This window comes from Schistocerca serialis, chromosome 5, assembly GCF_023864345.2.
Source record: "Schistocerca serialis cubense isolate TAMUIC-IGC-003099 chromosome 5, iqSchSeri2.2, whole genome shotgun sequence".
Taxonomy (NCBI): Eukaryota; Metazoa; Arthropoda; class Insecta; order Orthoptera; family Acrididae; genus Schistocerca; species Schistocerca serialis.
Genome location: NC_064642.1, coordinates 820,403,932 through 820,421,894, shown reverse-complemented (window position 1 = coordinate 820,421,894; position 17,963 = coordinate 820,403,932). Strand labels below are relative to the sequence as shown.

Here is a 17,963-nt window from a genome sequence, read left to right as displayed (position 1 = left end):
TGTGTGTGTGTAAGGGGGGGGGGGGGCAACAAACCAATGACGTATTGTGCAATCTGGATAAGTAAATAAACAAACTTAAGACAATGTAACCAAAAAAACTTTGTGCTTTGCAAGATCAAACATTGTACATATTATGGATTATATGCAGGAAATAGCTCCAGAGTGTGATGTGACAGCTGTTAAACTAAAAAAAAATTAGTTATTCAGAATGCTTATATCAATGAATACAACAAGATTCTAAGATTTTGGAAGAGTGATGTATCTGCAAATGATATTTACACGCCATCTTTTGGTGAGTTTACCACTGCAGACAGAATTTTCATCTCCAAGTGTTATTTCTATTGTAGAGACGTTTGTGGGCCCCTGATTTACCCCTGTGTGAAATCTCTTTTTGGACCCAACATTTGGGTTTCGTATTTCTTGTATTTAACTCTTGTCACAGCTCGAAAAGGCCACAACCTGCACTATAACATTCATATCTGCTCATATGATCGGAATTGACACCATATTGAAAGCTGGTCAACTACATAGAATTTGTGGTGCCCTGTGTGAAAGGTAGCTCATGATGACACTAAAGAAAGCCACAAGCTATGGTGCCACATTAGAAGTGTGTGTGAACCCGGCTTTAGGCAAAAGTATTCGGCCATTGCTTGGTGGGAAAACTTGTGTAGATGTGTTTGTTTCTTGCTTTTTTCTTCTAATATACTTATATCCTTTGTATCGTCCCTTCCCACATGCTCAATTCTTACCGTGCTGAGTGTGTTGTTGGCAAGTTTAGTTTGATACACATCGTCAATATGTAAGCACAGTTTACCATACTCTCTATGTTTTGATTTGTTTAAAAGTGATATTGTGTAAGGTCTCAAAAAGAAAAAAGACAGCTGTATGGACATACTTCGAGGATGATGAAAATAATCCTAAAAGTATTGTGCATAAATTGTGCAAAATAGAATTTCTTGTGGTGGTGTTAGAAAGAAGATGACTATATCACGAATGATAATCATTTGAGAAATAAACAAAAGGATGATCATCATTAGTTGCAGCCTACGCTACCTAAGGGGCAACAAATTATGGATCAATATATGGATGTAAGTAAGTCTTTGACATGATAAAAGAAACTGAGTCTTGAAGAATGCACTGAAATATGTCAACCACAGGATATTAATAATCCCAAAGCCAAAAAATTCCATCTCTTAACCAAAATGATAGCACTTGATGATCAGTGACTATGTATAGTAGAAAGGGCTGATTTTACAAGACCGATTAATAGTGCTGTGCCACAGTATAAAATATGAAGCCACCCTTACTTTTCAGATAAAAGATTCCAGAAATATATCACAAGGTGGTTGAAACAATAAAGGATTACTTTCAGAGACAGGTTATATTTCCGTGACGTGCGACATGTGGATGTGTTTGCATAATCAAAACAGTTTTTTTAATTTTACTGCCCATTTCATTAATTGTGAATTCAATGTCAAACATGTAGCATTGAACATCAAACATTTTGAGGGACAACACACAGTGGAAAACATAGCAATTAGTTTATAGGAAATTTCCAGTTTATGGGACATTCTGCTGGGAAAAATTCATGCCATTATTCATGATAATGAACGAAACATAGTAAAAGCTGTTAATAATGAAGAGTTGACCTTAGTGCATTGTTTCATTCATACCCTTCAGTTAATTGTTAATGACTGTCTGAAGGCACAGTCAAATGTGACTCAAATTGTAGCAACAGGTAGGAAGATCATAACTCATTTCAATCATTCTGGCATGGTACAAGAAAAAGTGCATTCTATCCAAAGATATTTGGATTCTCTCACCATGAATTGGTGCAAGATGTCAGTATGTGGTGAAATTCCATGTATTATAAGCTTACAAGGCTAATGGAACACAAATGGGCCATTTCACTCTATCTCATGGGCTGTGATATTGAAAATCTGACTGCTGCACAATGGGAGCTTTTAGAGAAACTTTTAAAATTAATACAATCATATGAGGAAATAACAAAAATTACAAGTTCCAAATATGCTTGCATTTCTGAAATCATTCCATATGTTGTTACATTAATGCAATATTATGATAAAATGAGCTCATCAGAGCTAAAATCCAAATTAACCCAGGTGAGGCATGTCACACAATGAGCATAGCAAGAATGATTTGAAGACATCACAACAAGTAAAAATTATTAGACCCACACATTAAAATGAATGTTTTCACCAGTAAACTGAAAAGAGAAAAAGTAAGACAGTATATTTTGATCGATAGCCTAAGCATGAACTGTTAAACAAGCAGCGATGATAATGCAAATTCATCCCCTTTTCATGCCAAGAGGCTGAGAACCAAAGAGCAGAGTCTAAGCCAGATGATTTACGCATCTTTTATGGACTGCTTCATAGAGGTGGTTGCAGAAAAAAACACAGCTCGTACCAGGTCATCTAAAGAAAAAAAATGCAGTTGCAACTGAAATAGACCTTTATTTAAGTATTAAGAACATATCACATCATGACAGTCCATACAAATGGTGGCAAGCAAGACAAGAGAAATTTCCGCATTTGGTACATCTTGGAGCAAAATATTTGGTGCTGCCAGGAAGTGTTTATTCAGAGCATCTTTTCTCTGAAGCTGGGGATATCTACAAGAAGAAAAGGACTAAAACTAAAACTGGTGCCTGAAATTGCAGAAGAAATGGTTTTTTGCACCATAATCTTCCACTTCTAAATTTTAATTACAAGAATTAAAGTGCATAAATATTTATTATTTAAAAAAAAATGTGCCTGCAGAACACACAAATTTATTTTATTTGAAATGAGGTTTTTGTAAATTTTTATAATAGGGAAGCCGCTTATGTAGCTATGACTACTTTAGTGATTACAAGAAAAATATATTACTGTTATAAAATAAATCAATATTTTCATTTTACCAATTTATTTGACTACTTAAGTATTCAGTATTTGGCCAGTACTACCTAGATATTCGGTATTTGGATGAATAAGATAAAAGTAGCTGAATACCAAATAATGGATGAATATTCATTGCAAGTCTAATAAATATTGATCATCACTTGGTTCCAAGAGCTTTTTGGGGACACTAAACAAAATTTCTTACTACTGGCAGATCTTTGTTGTACTTTAAAAAGGGACATTTAGTAACATAATTCAGATTCAACATCGAAAGGGGGCAGGTCACAGTTGACCAGCTTAAATAGGGACAAAGTTAAGTAAAGCTCTTCCAAATTAGAACCACACCTCATGCTTTATAAAATTAAAATTATGTTTTTACAGACTCAATAACTTAAGACTCTTATTGTTACAACCTAATGAATGAATGATCTTGTATTATTCTTGTAAAATGTTTGTTCAGTCATTGTTTAAATGTACTCACAGCTATGTTTATTCTGAAGGTGCAAGTGACACTTCAGTCCAGTGTGCCACAGCCAGCAATGGATAACAGCAACAATGTAATAGAGGATGATATTGATGCAGCCCTCACAGATCTCCAAGTGACACTTGAGGGCACATATATCAACAACACTCACGATGACATCACTCAAGTGCCAGAGCTAAATGACTATCTTCGGTTTCTAAAGTATGTATAGATATCAAGATACATTTTGTGTCCATTGTAAAAGCAACTACAAATAGCTCTTCTGTACTGTCAGTTGTCTTTAAGTTGTAGAGCTTGGATATGTCGTTGAGCACTTCTTCCACCTCATCATCACAATACACGCTCATGCATGCAAACACACACACACACACACACACACACACACACACACACAATATTTTTATGTTAGTGTTAATGATGTCATGGTTTGTTTCCTTAACATTCAGTAACTGTTAAAATTTAATGTTTTGACTTACGTTACCTTTACACTATCAAAGGCAACATTAACTTTGCATCTGCAGCTCAGTGTGAGTAATATATTTTTCAATATTGTTTGCTAGTACTGTATCCTCTTTGATGAACATTGCCCCTGGCTAAGACAGAGCAGCAAAAGGGAAGTACTCGATTTTGTGACTTTATATGAGTTCTTTACCAGGAGCAAATTATATAGTTTCATCTATGTGATTTGGTAGTTTAGCTTTTGGATTTCTGTGTGGTAATTTAATATTTACTACACATAGTAATTGCATTTTCACTTGTGTCAGAAAGTAAACCGATTTTGTGATATATTTCAAGTTCCTATCATGGAGCAAATTATTTAATATCACCTGTGTGCTTTGATAGTTTAGTTTTTGAATCTCTGCATGTTAATCTAATTTATTAGGCACAGTTCTCATGTCTACAGTAGAGTTCCACAGTGCCTGTCAATAGTCATTTGTCCGTCTGTGTAGTGTAGTTTTCCACGGTCTTTAGTACGGATAGGGATTGTGATTGCTGTGCGCGGTTGCAAGCCAAGTTGGTGACACTTTGCTCTCAGCTCTACCCTGTGATGACTTCAGTTAAACAGCTTGAGACTGCAGTGGATAGGCATCACTGTTGTGGGCTGGCTGTGGGGTTCCACTGTACATCCAGCAGGACCCACAAGTCTTCTGACTGGTCCACACCAGTAATCAGCCCAGTTACTGTTTGTATTGAGACTGACCTCTCACCTGTGGTCGAGTGGGAAGCCACCTTGGGGTGTAGCAGGTGGCAAAAGACTTCCTAGGGGGCTGAAAGTAAAGCCTCCTTGGTTAGTCTGACAAACAGGTGCTGTCTATGGCTGACACTGCCCTTTGACCAGATGCAGTTGCATGTCCTGTTTCAGAGGAAACCTCTTAGCCTGCAAGATGTGGGCAGTTACTGAGGGTGGAATTATTAGTAATTGGGAGCTCCAGTAGTAGGCCCATTATGGGGCTCTTAGGGGAAGAAAGTCAATGTGCACTGTGTGTGCTGCACACTGGGTGGAGTCATTCCAGGCATGTAGTGGGATTTTCAGGATTCCATGAAGAGCACAAGGTGTAGCCAACTGCAGGTTTTGAATGGCTATCAGACGTGATGAAGGCTGCCACTTGCGAGATGAAAGCAGAGCTCACAGTTTGCAGCAGTCGACAGGACTGAGTGTGGACTTCTGGTACAGAGCCGAGTTAAGGGTCTGAATCAGAGGCTCAGGCAGAAACTGTGGTCGTGTGTGTGTGTGTTTGTTTGTTTTGTATCATTCCAATGAAGGCCTTTTTGGCCAAAAGCTTACTTGTTTGACAGTCTTTTTGTTGTGCCTATCTGGGACTCAGCATCTCTGCTATATAGTGAGTCACAATCTATCCTTTTAATATTACTGTCATTATTGCATCCTGGATTTTCCATTGTTGGATTGCTGATTGTGTAAGACTACAAAGTGCCAAACCACAAGTGAAGATACATGATCATTATTTCCTCATCAAACTTTACTCTGTAACTTACAATGCCTATGTATATGTTGCAGTATGCTTGGGAAAAAGCAGGTTATGATATTGACATACCCATATCATCATTTGAAAATGTTATTTATGTGGCTTTTGATGTTAGTCTTCTTGAATGCAAAAATGATTCTGAATGTAAAAATGTGGCTTTTGTGAGGTGTGCACATTGTTATCTTCCACTTCATTTTACCTACTTCACTGAAATCCCAAATCTGCACTATAAGCACTGAAATAAGCACTATTAGGCAAGTAGGATATGTGTATTTTGAACTATTACAATTACTTTAAGCAAACGGTTTTTGGCATTGTTGATTGAAAATCTAATGATACACTGACATCATCCCATCTATGATATTGATATCTTGTTACTTTATTTCTCTATATTAAAATGTAACTTGTGGTGGAATGAAGCATTTTGCATGAAAATGATGCAGAAAACTATTTTTTATGGTTTTGTGCAGTTCTGAGTGTTCAGTGCCATAGGTGTTCCTTGTCACCCATACAGTTTCATCCCTTCTGCACAGACAAAAAGTTCTCATAAAGGAATGTAAGAAAATCACGATAAACCCTGAACTGCCCTTCCACCTTGCTCAAGAGCTTCAATCTCAAAAACAAATGGTTGGAATTGCGGAATGAAAATGCCCTCTATTATCTATGTGAGCTAATAGCACCATCAGACTTCAGAAATTACCAGTGGTTTTGAACTACCTAGTCATATATGGAAATGTTTAAACAGGATTTACACAGGACACAGTATATATGCAGAAAACCTGTAGAAGTGGGGAAAACTTCTAATACCAAACTGCAACTATGCAGCTCCAAACAATCCATCTGCCACCATGTCGAAGAATGTGAGCTGACAGCATATCCTGGTGTTCCAACAGAGTTCCTTGTTCCAACACCACTGTGGCTTAAGGTTATGGGTGCATCTAACTCAGCATATACACTTTATATTTAACATGTTTTTCTTTCTATAGATATCTTTTAATATAATACTATGTATGTCACACACTAAATAAATAAATGTGAAATTATCTACTGGAACCATACAGCTAAAGTAAACAACATATTTATTCAGCGAAAGTGAATAATAGGAATGTACATAAATAGACTTCAGGGGTTTGCCACCAAATCACGTTGTGCAAATTCCACAACATTTCCTTGGAGCAACTGTCCGACATCTTCAAGTGGTTAAAAATTGCTTGTGGTTATGTATGACTGGTGGTATTTGCACGTTGACACCCCATTTCTAGAACACGCATGCAAAGAATGTGCAGGCATGGAAATCGCGCACGCGTGATAATTTGCAGCTATATGGTGCAATATTCAAATTCCGAAAATCACAGAGAGGCTCTCTTGCACGCGGGCTGTACGCTGCATTGCCAACAGTGCAGCCAGACATTATTCACCAACAGCCGCACTAGACCATTGTTATGACGGGACTGTTATCGAAGAATCTTGATTTTCGTGTCGTGATTTAATAGCGGCCAATGCGGGGTTCCAGGCTGTGCTCAGTTGAAATCCTGCATCCTTGTTGATGAGATTATTGGCTGTACAAATATGTATTGCTTCTTTAGTGGCCCCACATTAACAAGAAATCTTTTACATGCCACATTTCCCCAGCCCAAGGTCATCCTTAACCGAACCCAATAGGGTTGTGTTTCGCAGATGCTTGAAAAACACTTTTAATTCCATATCTTCTGAGGACTCTTCCAATTCTTGATGACAGAGACCCAAAATATGGCAAAAAGGCCAAAGTGGTGGGTGTCTAGGTATCTTCATTCTTCTCCATGGATTGAACTTGCCTGGTCCTGAATGCATTACGTATCTGTCTCTCAGAATAACGGTTTTGTCAGAACACTGTCTTCAAATGTTGTATTTCACTTGATAGGCTTTCAGGATCAGATACCACATGTGCTCTATGAACTAATGTATGTAATGCACTACCGCATTGTGCAGGATGATGGCAGCTTGTGGTCTGAGCACATGTGGTATCTGATCCTGAAAGCCGGTCAAGTGAAATACAACATTTGAAGACAGTGTTCCGACAAAACCGTTATTCTGAGAGACAGATACGTAATGCTTTCAGGCCCAGGCGAGTTCAATCTATGGAAAAGAATGAAGATATGAAGACACCCACCACTTTGGTCTTTTGCCATATTTTGGTGCTCGGGCATCAAGAATTGGAAGAGTCCTAGGAAGATATGGAATTAAAAGCTTTTTTTCAACCATCTGCAAAACACAACCCTATTGGGTTTGGTTAAGGATGACCTTGGGCTGAGGCAATGTGGCACGTAAAAGATTTATTGTTAATGTGGGGCAGCGTATATAGGCCAGACATGCTGTGCAGTACAAGAATGCTATAATGAACATCAGTGTCATACATGCCTTTGCCAACCACAAAAATCAGCAATTGTGGAACACTGTCTGAATACAGGACATCGGATGATTTATGGAAAGACAGAAGTTTTATCCCTGGAATCATCTCTCTGGGATTGTATCATTAAGGAAGCAATAAATATACATACAGCCAATAATCTCATCAACAAGGATGTGGGATTTCAACTGAGCACAGCCTGGAACCCTGCGTCGGCTGCTATTAAATCACAACACGAAAATCAGATTCTTCGATAACAGTCCCGTCATGACATTGGTCTAGTACGGCCATTGGTGAGTAACATCTGGCTGCACTGTTGGCAATGCAGCATACAGCGCAATCACAGGAGAGCTCCCTCTGCGGTTTTCGGAGTCTGAATATGACACCATCTATTTGCAAATTATTGTGCATGCACAATTTCTGCAGTTGCACATTCTTTGAGTGCATCTTCTAGAAACAGGGTGTCAATGTGCAGATACCATCAGTCGTACCTAGCCACCAGCAAAGTTGATTCACCTGAAGATGTCGGACAGTTGCTTCGAGGAAATATTGTGGAGTTTGCACAAACTGATCCAGCGGCAAACCTGTGAAGACTATTTACAACATATCCACCAGGAAAGCATGAAGAGTCACAATAGGAATGTATCTTTGAAGACCCTGGCATTCTTACACTCATTTCCAAGTATGTTTACACCTGTACAATTTTTATTGCTAAATCATTTCAGATTAACTGTAATTGGCACAGCCACAGCCACAGGCTCAACAATAATTTCCATTTAGACTTTGCCTGCTTGTTTAAGTTTCAGAGTTGGTTTCTGTATTCTGCTACAAAAACTCCCTTTGGCTACAAGCAATAAACTGGTAAACCTCTACAAATTGACAAAAATGTTAAAAAATTTCTAATTAACCACCCTTACAGATAATCAGAATTAAAGATTAATGGCTGGGTGACAAGTAACAGTTTTCTTTGTAGACAGGTCTACATTTTACAGCATATAAATAAATAGCATTATATGACAGTACCAGTGCGTCCTGTTACCTAGCAGTAAGAGATAAACAAAAAATTTTTATGTTCTTTTCTTGGCAATTTAATGATGCTTAATTGTTGTTGAATTTTGTAATAGCTGCTTCTATACACCAAGACATAGCTGAAGATAGTTCTTAATTATGGGGTCTGTGGAACATTGATGAATGGACAAATGAGTCTAAACTTTAGTTTGTAGGAAAAGTTTACTGTTTTGTATACTGAAATGTGCTATTTTTTAAAATTAATGCTTCTTTCAGACCAAAACGTTTTACACTAAAGGCATTTAAGAAGTATTGGTTTACATGTCGAGATCTACATCTAGCATACTACAAAAGTCATGAAGATGCACACACAGGACAGCCAATACAAAAAATTAATCTAAGGGGCTGCGAAGTAACTCCTGAAGTTAATATTGCCCAAGGAAAATATGGAATAAAACTGGAAGTACCAAGTGCAGAAGGAATGACAGAAATGTGGATTAGATGTGATTCTGTAAGTGATTTTGTACTGTACAGTCTTGGGATAATTTAATACAAATTTGTTGATAGACTATAGAGGGCACAGTATTTTTATCTTTAATGAGTGATCTGACATAATCACTGACAGATAGTTGCACATAAAGGTTTTAAATAGATTCAGGAGGTGTAGTAATACATTTCAATATAAGATATTTCCTTTACATCTCCTGAATATTTTTAGGAACAAAATTAATTTTATTGTAGATGTTCAGATTTGTTATAGCAAAATTAATGCAACTTGCATGTTTGAAATTGAATTATCAGGTACTCAATCTATACATAACATAATTCTCCATATTTAACACATATTTTAATAGATATTTAATATAACAGGAAGACCAGTATGCAAGATGGATGGCAGCATGTAGACTAGCTTCCAAAGGGCGTTCACTTGCTGACAGTTCATATGAGGCAGAAGTTAAATCCATAGAGGCTTTCCTACAGATGCAGCATCCTGCACCTGCACCTGCAATAAACCCATCTTCACTGGATATTGTACCAGAAGACTATGTCGCACCACGATTTTCTCGCAAGCTTAAAGGAAAGGTAATATAATTGATATCTGTTAACTATACTGTTTGAGCATGAAAGCAGATAATGGTCCATCTTTTCTGTAACATTTATTTTCTGATATTTTAAGCTAAGCTTATATTTTAACATTACCTGAATAAATGAAGTAATTACACCCACAAATAAGTACGTGTCCCGAGGGTAAATCATTTTAATGAGAAAACGGTCCAGAATTTCTACACACGGTCCAAGCACAATGACAAGCCGAATCCAGTACAGCGTAGAGAGCCTTAGAGCAGAGTCAAGTTAACTGAGAACACACAATAACAGAATGAGACTGAATGCCCTTCACTCCGGGATTATATCAGCTAAATTGCCCTTCAGTCTCTCGAGGTGGTGCTGCACGTCTGCTGTGTGCACCGCCTCGAAGCAGTACTGTCTCCGATGGTCAATCGTGCCACCATCTGGTGCCTGTACCTGCACTGCTGGGCACTGGCACAGGAGAGTTGCATTGTGACAGTTCGAGCCAGCACCCCGCATCCTGTTACAGTAGTGGCCACGAGGTGCTGGTGTGATATGAGTAGTAGTACAGGGTTGCTACAATCGTCCCCCACTCGAAGAGTGAGGTGGGTGAGAGCAAGGAGGAGGTGAGACAAAAAATAGGGAAGGGGCCCCCAGAGATGGCGGAGAATACGGAAAACAGACTCCAGGAACAGGGAGGCTCTGGATGTGTGTGGAGACCAGTCACCCAGCTGTTAATGTAATTGGTTGCATTGACAGACTACCAGCTCATCCTCTGTCTGCAGCACAAAGACTCATCCACACCCATTGGCTGTGGACTACTGCTTGTGAAGCAACCAAAAGTGCAAACCCAGGCAGGGGACTCACCACATAGTGTAGCTACGCAGGTGCCTGATGTGTGTGTAGGTGGGTGGGGGGGGGGGGGGGGGTAGGCAACAGGAAGTGCAGCACTGTGTGCACCTGGTGGTTGTGCAGCTCTTCTTCTCACCAATGGGAGTGGGCCTTCAGGAACAAAGAAAACATGTCAGTGCATCTTCCATTGGGGCATCTCTGATGTGTTTCCTCATCTGCATTTTGAACATGTGTACATGACATTCTGTCGCCACATTTGACAGTGGCTGGCACGTGGCATTCTGATGTCATGGATACTGTGCTGCTAACAAAAATCTTGATAGATTTGTGAGGTAAACGGCAGGCTGTTGCCTGTCACTGGGATGTGTGAGGGCCTTCGCCGATGACTCTGCCATCATGGAATGAGAGTTTACGAGAGTTTAAGATGTACGGAAACTGGGAGTAGGCATCGGTGACATTCAATCGATGAGCGGCCAAAAAAGGGCCCACACAGATGGATGCTTTCCATGGCCGTCTAGGTGCCAGCCACAGTGAGTAACATGCTGCTCAGTATCCCGGACACTTGGGGTGACCTGAAATTAAATGTTCAATTTCACAATTGATCTGCGGCCAGTAGATGTGACAGCAAACCAGCATCTTCCTTTTCAATGCACCCCAGTGACCGTGGTGCGAGAGTCAAAGGATGTCCCACTAGGAGAGATGCTGAAATGATAACCTGTGGCACTGCATGTTCTATTGTCAACAAAATTACACCAGCGAGAAGAGTAAGTCTGTGTCACAGCACAAAGTAATTGCAGAGAGAATCCAACCCTCGGGCTGGATGCTGTTCTGGCCACCCCACTCATAGGTACTACTGCACCTGCTGGAAAATGGGATATGAGCTGACCACTGAACAATGCAGGAGCTCACAATAGGAAACTTGTCCACAGTCTGCTGAGCTGCTTCATCGAGGTAAAAACAAAGGATTTATTCCCATTTCAAGCTGTGGTCAGGACCTGTAGGAAGACATGAGAATGCATCTGCATTGGAATGTTGAGCTGGCAGGCAAAAGTGAATCTCGTAATGATGATGATTGAGGAACAAGGCCCACCTTTGAAGTCTCAGGTGCCTTCTTGTCCAGCAGATGTACTGTTTGGCTAAAAGGGAAAGACTAAAGGCTTGTGATTTGTGACCAGGTGAAGTTTGATACCAATGAGAAACACATGAAACTTCTTGAATGCTTAAATGATAGCAATGGTCCCCTTCTCAGTCTGAGAACAATTTTTCTACAGAACACTGAGCACATCTGAGGCAAATTCTATCAGCTGTTATGAACAGTCAGGATTATAATGAGCCAGTACAGCCCCAGGCCATACGGAGATACATCTGTAGCCACAACAAGCTGTTGACACAGCAGGTGCAGGGCCAAACAATGATTGCCCTTTAAACTCTAAAATGCTAGGCCCCATGGGTTTGCCCAAACAAATGACGTGCTCTTTTTGAGCAACTAATTTAGGGGATATTCCTTGATAGCTGGTCTTGGAATGAATTTGTGGTACTAAGCAACCCTGCCTAAATATGTCTGGAGCTTCTCCATGATGTTGGTTGAGGGAGGGCCTCAGCAGCCACAACATGACAGTTTGTTGGTTACATTCCCCAGCAGGCAATGACATGTCCCAGAGGTTCAATAGTAGGCTGGGAGGAATGCGATTTATCCAGCTTCCAATCGAGACCCACGTCCAGCATGGTGAAACCCGAAGCCTAAGGTACTGCAGATGTTCCTGTGACTGCAGTATTGTCTAGGTAGTTTATGTAACAAGGAAAATGTTGCATGAGTGACTCCAAAGTTGAAAAAGGATCAGAGCGCCCACAGCCCCAAAAACCAAGAGGTTGTAGAGATAAAGGGCATGTTGGTTGCAACTGCCATTTCTCCTCATCAAGTGGTAGTTGTTAATATGCCTCTGTCCCACTCCTTCTTCCCTTTCATGTTGTTTGACCCTTGTGACAGCAGTCTGGTTTCTGTGTAAGTTGTAAATAGCCTTACACTCCATGTATTTTAGCCCTCCTACCTTTTGAATTTCAAAGAGTGTATTACAGTCAACATTGACTAAATCTTTCTCTGAGTCTGTAAATGGAAACATAGGCTTGCCTATCTTCCAAGGTAAGTCTCTGGGTCAGTATTGCTTTTCATGTTCCTTTATTTCTCTGAAGCTCAAACACATCTTCCTTGAGATTGGCTTCTAGTTTTTCCATTCATCTGAAAATAATTTGTGTCAGTATTTTGCAACTATGATTTATTAAACTGGTAGTTCAATAATATCCACACCTGCCAGGATATACTTTCTTTGGAATTGGAATTATTACACTATTCTTCAATTCTGAAGGTATTTCACCTGTCTCATATATCATGGCGACCAGATGGAAGGGTTTTGTCATGGCTGGCTGACTTGAATCTTTCAGTGTTCTATCAAATTATTCCCCATTATCATAACTCCCATCTCATCTTCATCTACTTCCTCTTCCCTTCTGTTATTGTCCTCAAGTTCATTTCCTTTGTAGAGTCCCTCTATATAATACTTCCACTTTTCAGATTTCTTTTCTTTGTTTAGTACTGTTTTGTCATCTGAACTTTTGATATTCATACAGTTGCTTCTTTTTTCTCTAAAGGCCTCTTTAATCCTCGGGAAGTATCTGTCTTTCCTTTAGCTACACGTGCTTTTAAAGGCTAGTATTTGTCGTCTACCCATTCCTGCTTAAACATTTTACACTTTCTGCCAATCTCGTTTTATAGACATCTGTATTTGGCTGCTTTGTTTGTTGGATTTTTTTATCTTCTCCTTTCATCAATGAAATGTCGTCTTTATTATCCATGGACCTTGTGTTTTTACCAATTTGACCCACAGCTGCTTTCACTATTTCATTTGTCATGCTAACCATTCATCTTCTACTGTGTTCCCTTCTCCCGTTTCAGTCAAATGTTGCCTAAATGTTTTGCCAGAAACTCAACTCATCCAGATCTTACCTCATTAATTATCTATGCTTTTGCAGTATTTTATGTATTAACTTCAGTTCACAACCAATGTCTTACCGTTTAAAATATGGTTTTGAAATCTCTGCCCTACCATTATACAATCAATCTGAAACCTTCCAGTGTCTTCAGGTCTCTCCCACATATACAAGTGTCAGCAATGATCAAATTATGCCCTGTGCAAAATTCTATTGGGTAGGTTCCTCTTTCATTCCTTTTCCTGAGTCCATATTCTCCTACTGTTTTTCCTTCTTATCTTTTTTCTACCAACATATTCCAGTTTCCCATCAAAATTAAATTTTCCTCTCCCTTAACTATCTGAATGATTTCTTTTACCTCATTACACACTTTCTGAATCTCTTCATCATCTGTGGAACTAGTTGGCAGTATAAACTTGTACTATTATGGTGGGTGTTAGCTTCATGTCTATCTTAGTTATGAAAATGAGTTCACTATACAGTTCATAGTGGCTTACCCACGTTCCTATTTTCTTATTCATCAGTAGATCTACTTCTGCATTAACCTTACTTGATTTTGTATTTATAAACCTGTTCTCATCTGGCCAGAAGTCCTGTTGTTCCTGCCACCACACTTCACTAATTCCCATTATATTTAACTTCAGCCCATCCATTTCTCTTTTTTAAATTCTCCAACCTCTTTTATCTGACCAAAAGAACAACACTCCAATCCTTAAGAGTGTTAGTTTTGTTTTTCCTGATGACAGTATCCTTCTGAGTAGTCCCTGCTAGAGGTCTAAATGGGGAACTATATTACCTCAGGAATATTTTAGCCAAGAGGATATCATTGTCTAATCATACAGAGGAGCTGCATGCCCCCAGGAAAATATAACGGCTGTTGTTTCTCTTGGCTTTCAGCCATTCACAGTATTAGTACTGCAAGGCCGTGATGGCTGGTGTTGCAAGACCAGATCAGTCAATTATCCAGGCAGCTGTTTCTGCAACTACTGTCTCTTGAGAAACCACATGTTTGACTCATCTCTCCACAGATAACCTCTCTGTTGTGGCTACAATTACAAATGGCACTCAAGCCAGCCCATCTCAGCTACATCCAGTGCTGTTTTTCTGGGGTAATGCTGGGGGATGCGTACCCCTAAACTTTTTCATCGACAAAGTAATTTTTTTACGATGTTGAGAACTTGGAAGAGTGCCAAAGATTTATTTCACGGACATAAATTTTTTATTTCATTTTTTCATATTGGTAATTGCAATACGAACGATACCAGTACAGTTTTTGGTGGGAAAAGCGATGTCATTGACTGGAGGGTTGATTGGACTCACCTGTTTCATCTGAGGTGTATTGAAGTGTATGATACCATTTTCTTTTATTGTTCAGGAGTTGATGGGAATCACATGCTTCATTTGAGGTGATGTAAACTGAAGTGTTTGATACCACATTCTCTTGTATGTTTCTCGGTATCGCGTGCTTCATTTGAGCTGGAGTTGTAATAACCAACATAATTAGGGTTTTGTGTGTTCAACCATACAGGTTTTACATGCTTAACTTCAAATATTTAACACATTAAGTCATTTGTAAAGTAATCAGACATTTGAAGCTGTTTTATACATGGGAATTTGATCCTTTAAAGAATTGGATTGACACGAATGGGATGGGGTCTTACTAATTGAAACTACAAGATGCAGTTTTTACAAAAATCAATACCAAATTTGACACTTACTTTACACTTTTTCTAACTCCTGATCCTCAATTTGTAGAAAAACATATATTCCCTGTAGTTGTATGTAATAATTGTGCACTCACAATAAATTTATTATTACATCTGTGGAATCTTAATTGTTCACATTTTAGATTCTCATAATATTCTATTGCACTACAAGAGACACTGACATCACAATGGAAAAGAAAGAGTATTTATTACAACTGATTATTTTTGCTGATGCAAGAGTTGAAGGAATGAAAGAGTAAGGTAAACTGTATGAAGTGTAAGCGAATGGGGTGACATTAAGAAACTTCCTTTCTGGTTTTAGAAAAATTATTTGCTATAACTATTTGAAATCCATTGTAGATGTTAAGAAGGCTCATCCTTCACTTTCTGCAGTCCTTGTTCACCAAATATTTTACCTCCATTTCTCTTTTGTGCTGTGCCCATCCAAAACTATTAAATGTTAATCCCCTGCCCTGTATATCATCTAATTATATTCTGAAAACTAGAAATGCTTATTCTAGAGGATAATAAATTTAATCACTGTGTTGACCCATAGTAAATTATTCTAAAATTTAACAAATTCATAATACATTATTTTGCAGCTTGTTCAAAGAATTTTGGAGGCTCATGCCAATGTGAAAGATCTGCCACTCATTGAAGCAAAAATGAATTACATCAAAGCTTGGCAGTCACTTCCTGAATATGGAATCTCACTGTTTATTGTGAAATTTATGGGCCACAAGAAAGAGGAATTGCTTGGAGTTGCTTACAACAGGTTAATGAGAATGGAGATCAACACTGGAGATCACATCAAAACTTGGAGATACAATACAATGAAGGTAAAAAGAAATAAATTACTTGCACGTGTGAGCATTTCAAGGAAACCACACCATTTACCCTCTGTATTGTTGTTTCATCCCTCACACTCCAACGTGGTGGATAGGCGAGGTGTGGGGCTGTCGTCAGCAGTACAAATGTCCCACTCCTCAATGAAATAGTTTGAAATACATAGATTTCTACTATAATAGACGGGTGACACATTTACCTATGATTTTTAGTTATTAAAACGATTATTTTCATTTATGGCATTAAAAGCAACAGTGTTGGCTACTTTTCTGATTTTAGAAGGAAAAGATAATAGGGAAAGGGAAGTACCTTAAAATAAAGCTCTTTACTTTCACTGAAATTGGAAGGACCTGCACTGGGGCTACCAGTTCTGAAGGGCTGTAAGCTGTGATTAAAAACAAAGAGGGGGGGGGGGGGGAGGGGCAGTAGTGGAAATAAGAGAATGGGATCGGGATGGTACCAAGCTATGGTATGAAAAAGAAAGGAATAGGAAAAGAAGAATATAAAGAGCATTAATGTATGTGTGTGGGGTAAGGGGGGGGGGCAGGGAAGAATTAAAGCTGTTGAGAGGGAAATATTGGGTGAATTGCAGTTTTGTTAGGAGAGAATAGGGAGGGTATTCAGGTGTAGGGTTGGTGGGACGTGTTGGAGTTCACTCATATCGAGATTGGAAATTAGAAAGGAAATATAGAGGTTACTAAAGTCGAGTTTGCGGACAGTGCAAGATACACAAAGGTGTTCAGTGTGGCTGAGGGGAGCGGGATTTTGTTTGGGTGGAACCACTAGTCAGAAAACATGATGTTATTTTATTCTGTGCATTGATAGTACTTTAAATGAGAAATATAAGACTTTAATTTCAAAACTGTATTATCCACATATATTTAACATCATAAGAGTGAAACTACTAAATTATGAGGACATCAGACTGAATAACTGTTTAAGATTTTTTCACTCATTTCAAGAACCTCACAAATCCTGCAATTCCTCCAACCTTGTATTTCAATTATCCTTCAAACAGATGGAACTGAAGTCTAAAAACTGGCCTCTTTCATCTGCTCTGTACGTATTTATTATCCCATAAATTCTGTCTATCCAACTTAAGGTGTGTTTTACTGGAGACTGTGACATACGTCTATGAATAACTGTTTATTGTTGCAACATTAAGTATTATGATGAGAGGCAATGTCTGCTGTTAGTAAACCTGCAATGATATTTTTGGCAGTATTATCTGATTAGTCGTACTTTATGATTTGTGTATAATTTACAAACTGAATCGATATGCAGAACCAAAGTAAGTATTGATTCCTGAAATTTTACAGAAAAATAGTCATAAATAATGTCAAACAAGACAAAGGTAGTGGGAGAAGAAGGAAATGCAGTCAAGGCCCAAGGAAGTGACTGATACTATGAAGAAAAAAAGGGGTTGTGGGTGGAATATATGACATCCAAATTAATGATAAAAGTAAGGAAACGATCACTCCAGAGATGATTTTTGACTGATAGATACGTGCGGAGCACAATAATGTCAGATGAGATAAGTGTAGAATAAGGTAGAAAAAATCTGAAAAGGAAAATAAGAACATATAAGATAAAAGATGAAGAAGATACAGAAGGAAATGTATGTACTCAAGGTACCTTTGTTACCCCTTTGTAAAGCCTGTGAAGTTACTGATTTATAATTATTGCTATTCACTACATCTCTGGAACTCCATTTATTTGTCTTTATGAGTAGATTTTAAC

General features: G+C 38.6%; 1 protein-coding gene across 1 annotated transcript in view; it reads left to right on the top strand.

The window, feature by feature from the left end:
- The window catches only part of LOC126480807 (unc-112-related protein-like), a 606,017-nt gene that overhangs the window by 575,013 nt on the left and 13,041 nt on the right, over positions 1 to 17,963 (top strand). Inside the window, exons 6-9 of the mRNA XM_050104130.1 lie at positions 3,404 to 3,588; positions 9,043 to 9,277; positions 9,637 to 9,849; positions 15,980 to 16,216. Of these exons, the coding sequence (XP_049960087.1) occupies positions 3,404 to 3,588; positions 9,043 to 9,277; positions 9,637 to 9,849; positions 15,980 to 16,216 (870 nt within the window). The remainder of the gene's footprint in view (positions 1 to 3,403; positions 3,589 to 9,042; positions 9,278 to 9,636; positions 9,850 to 15,979; positions 16,217 to 17,963) is intronic.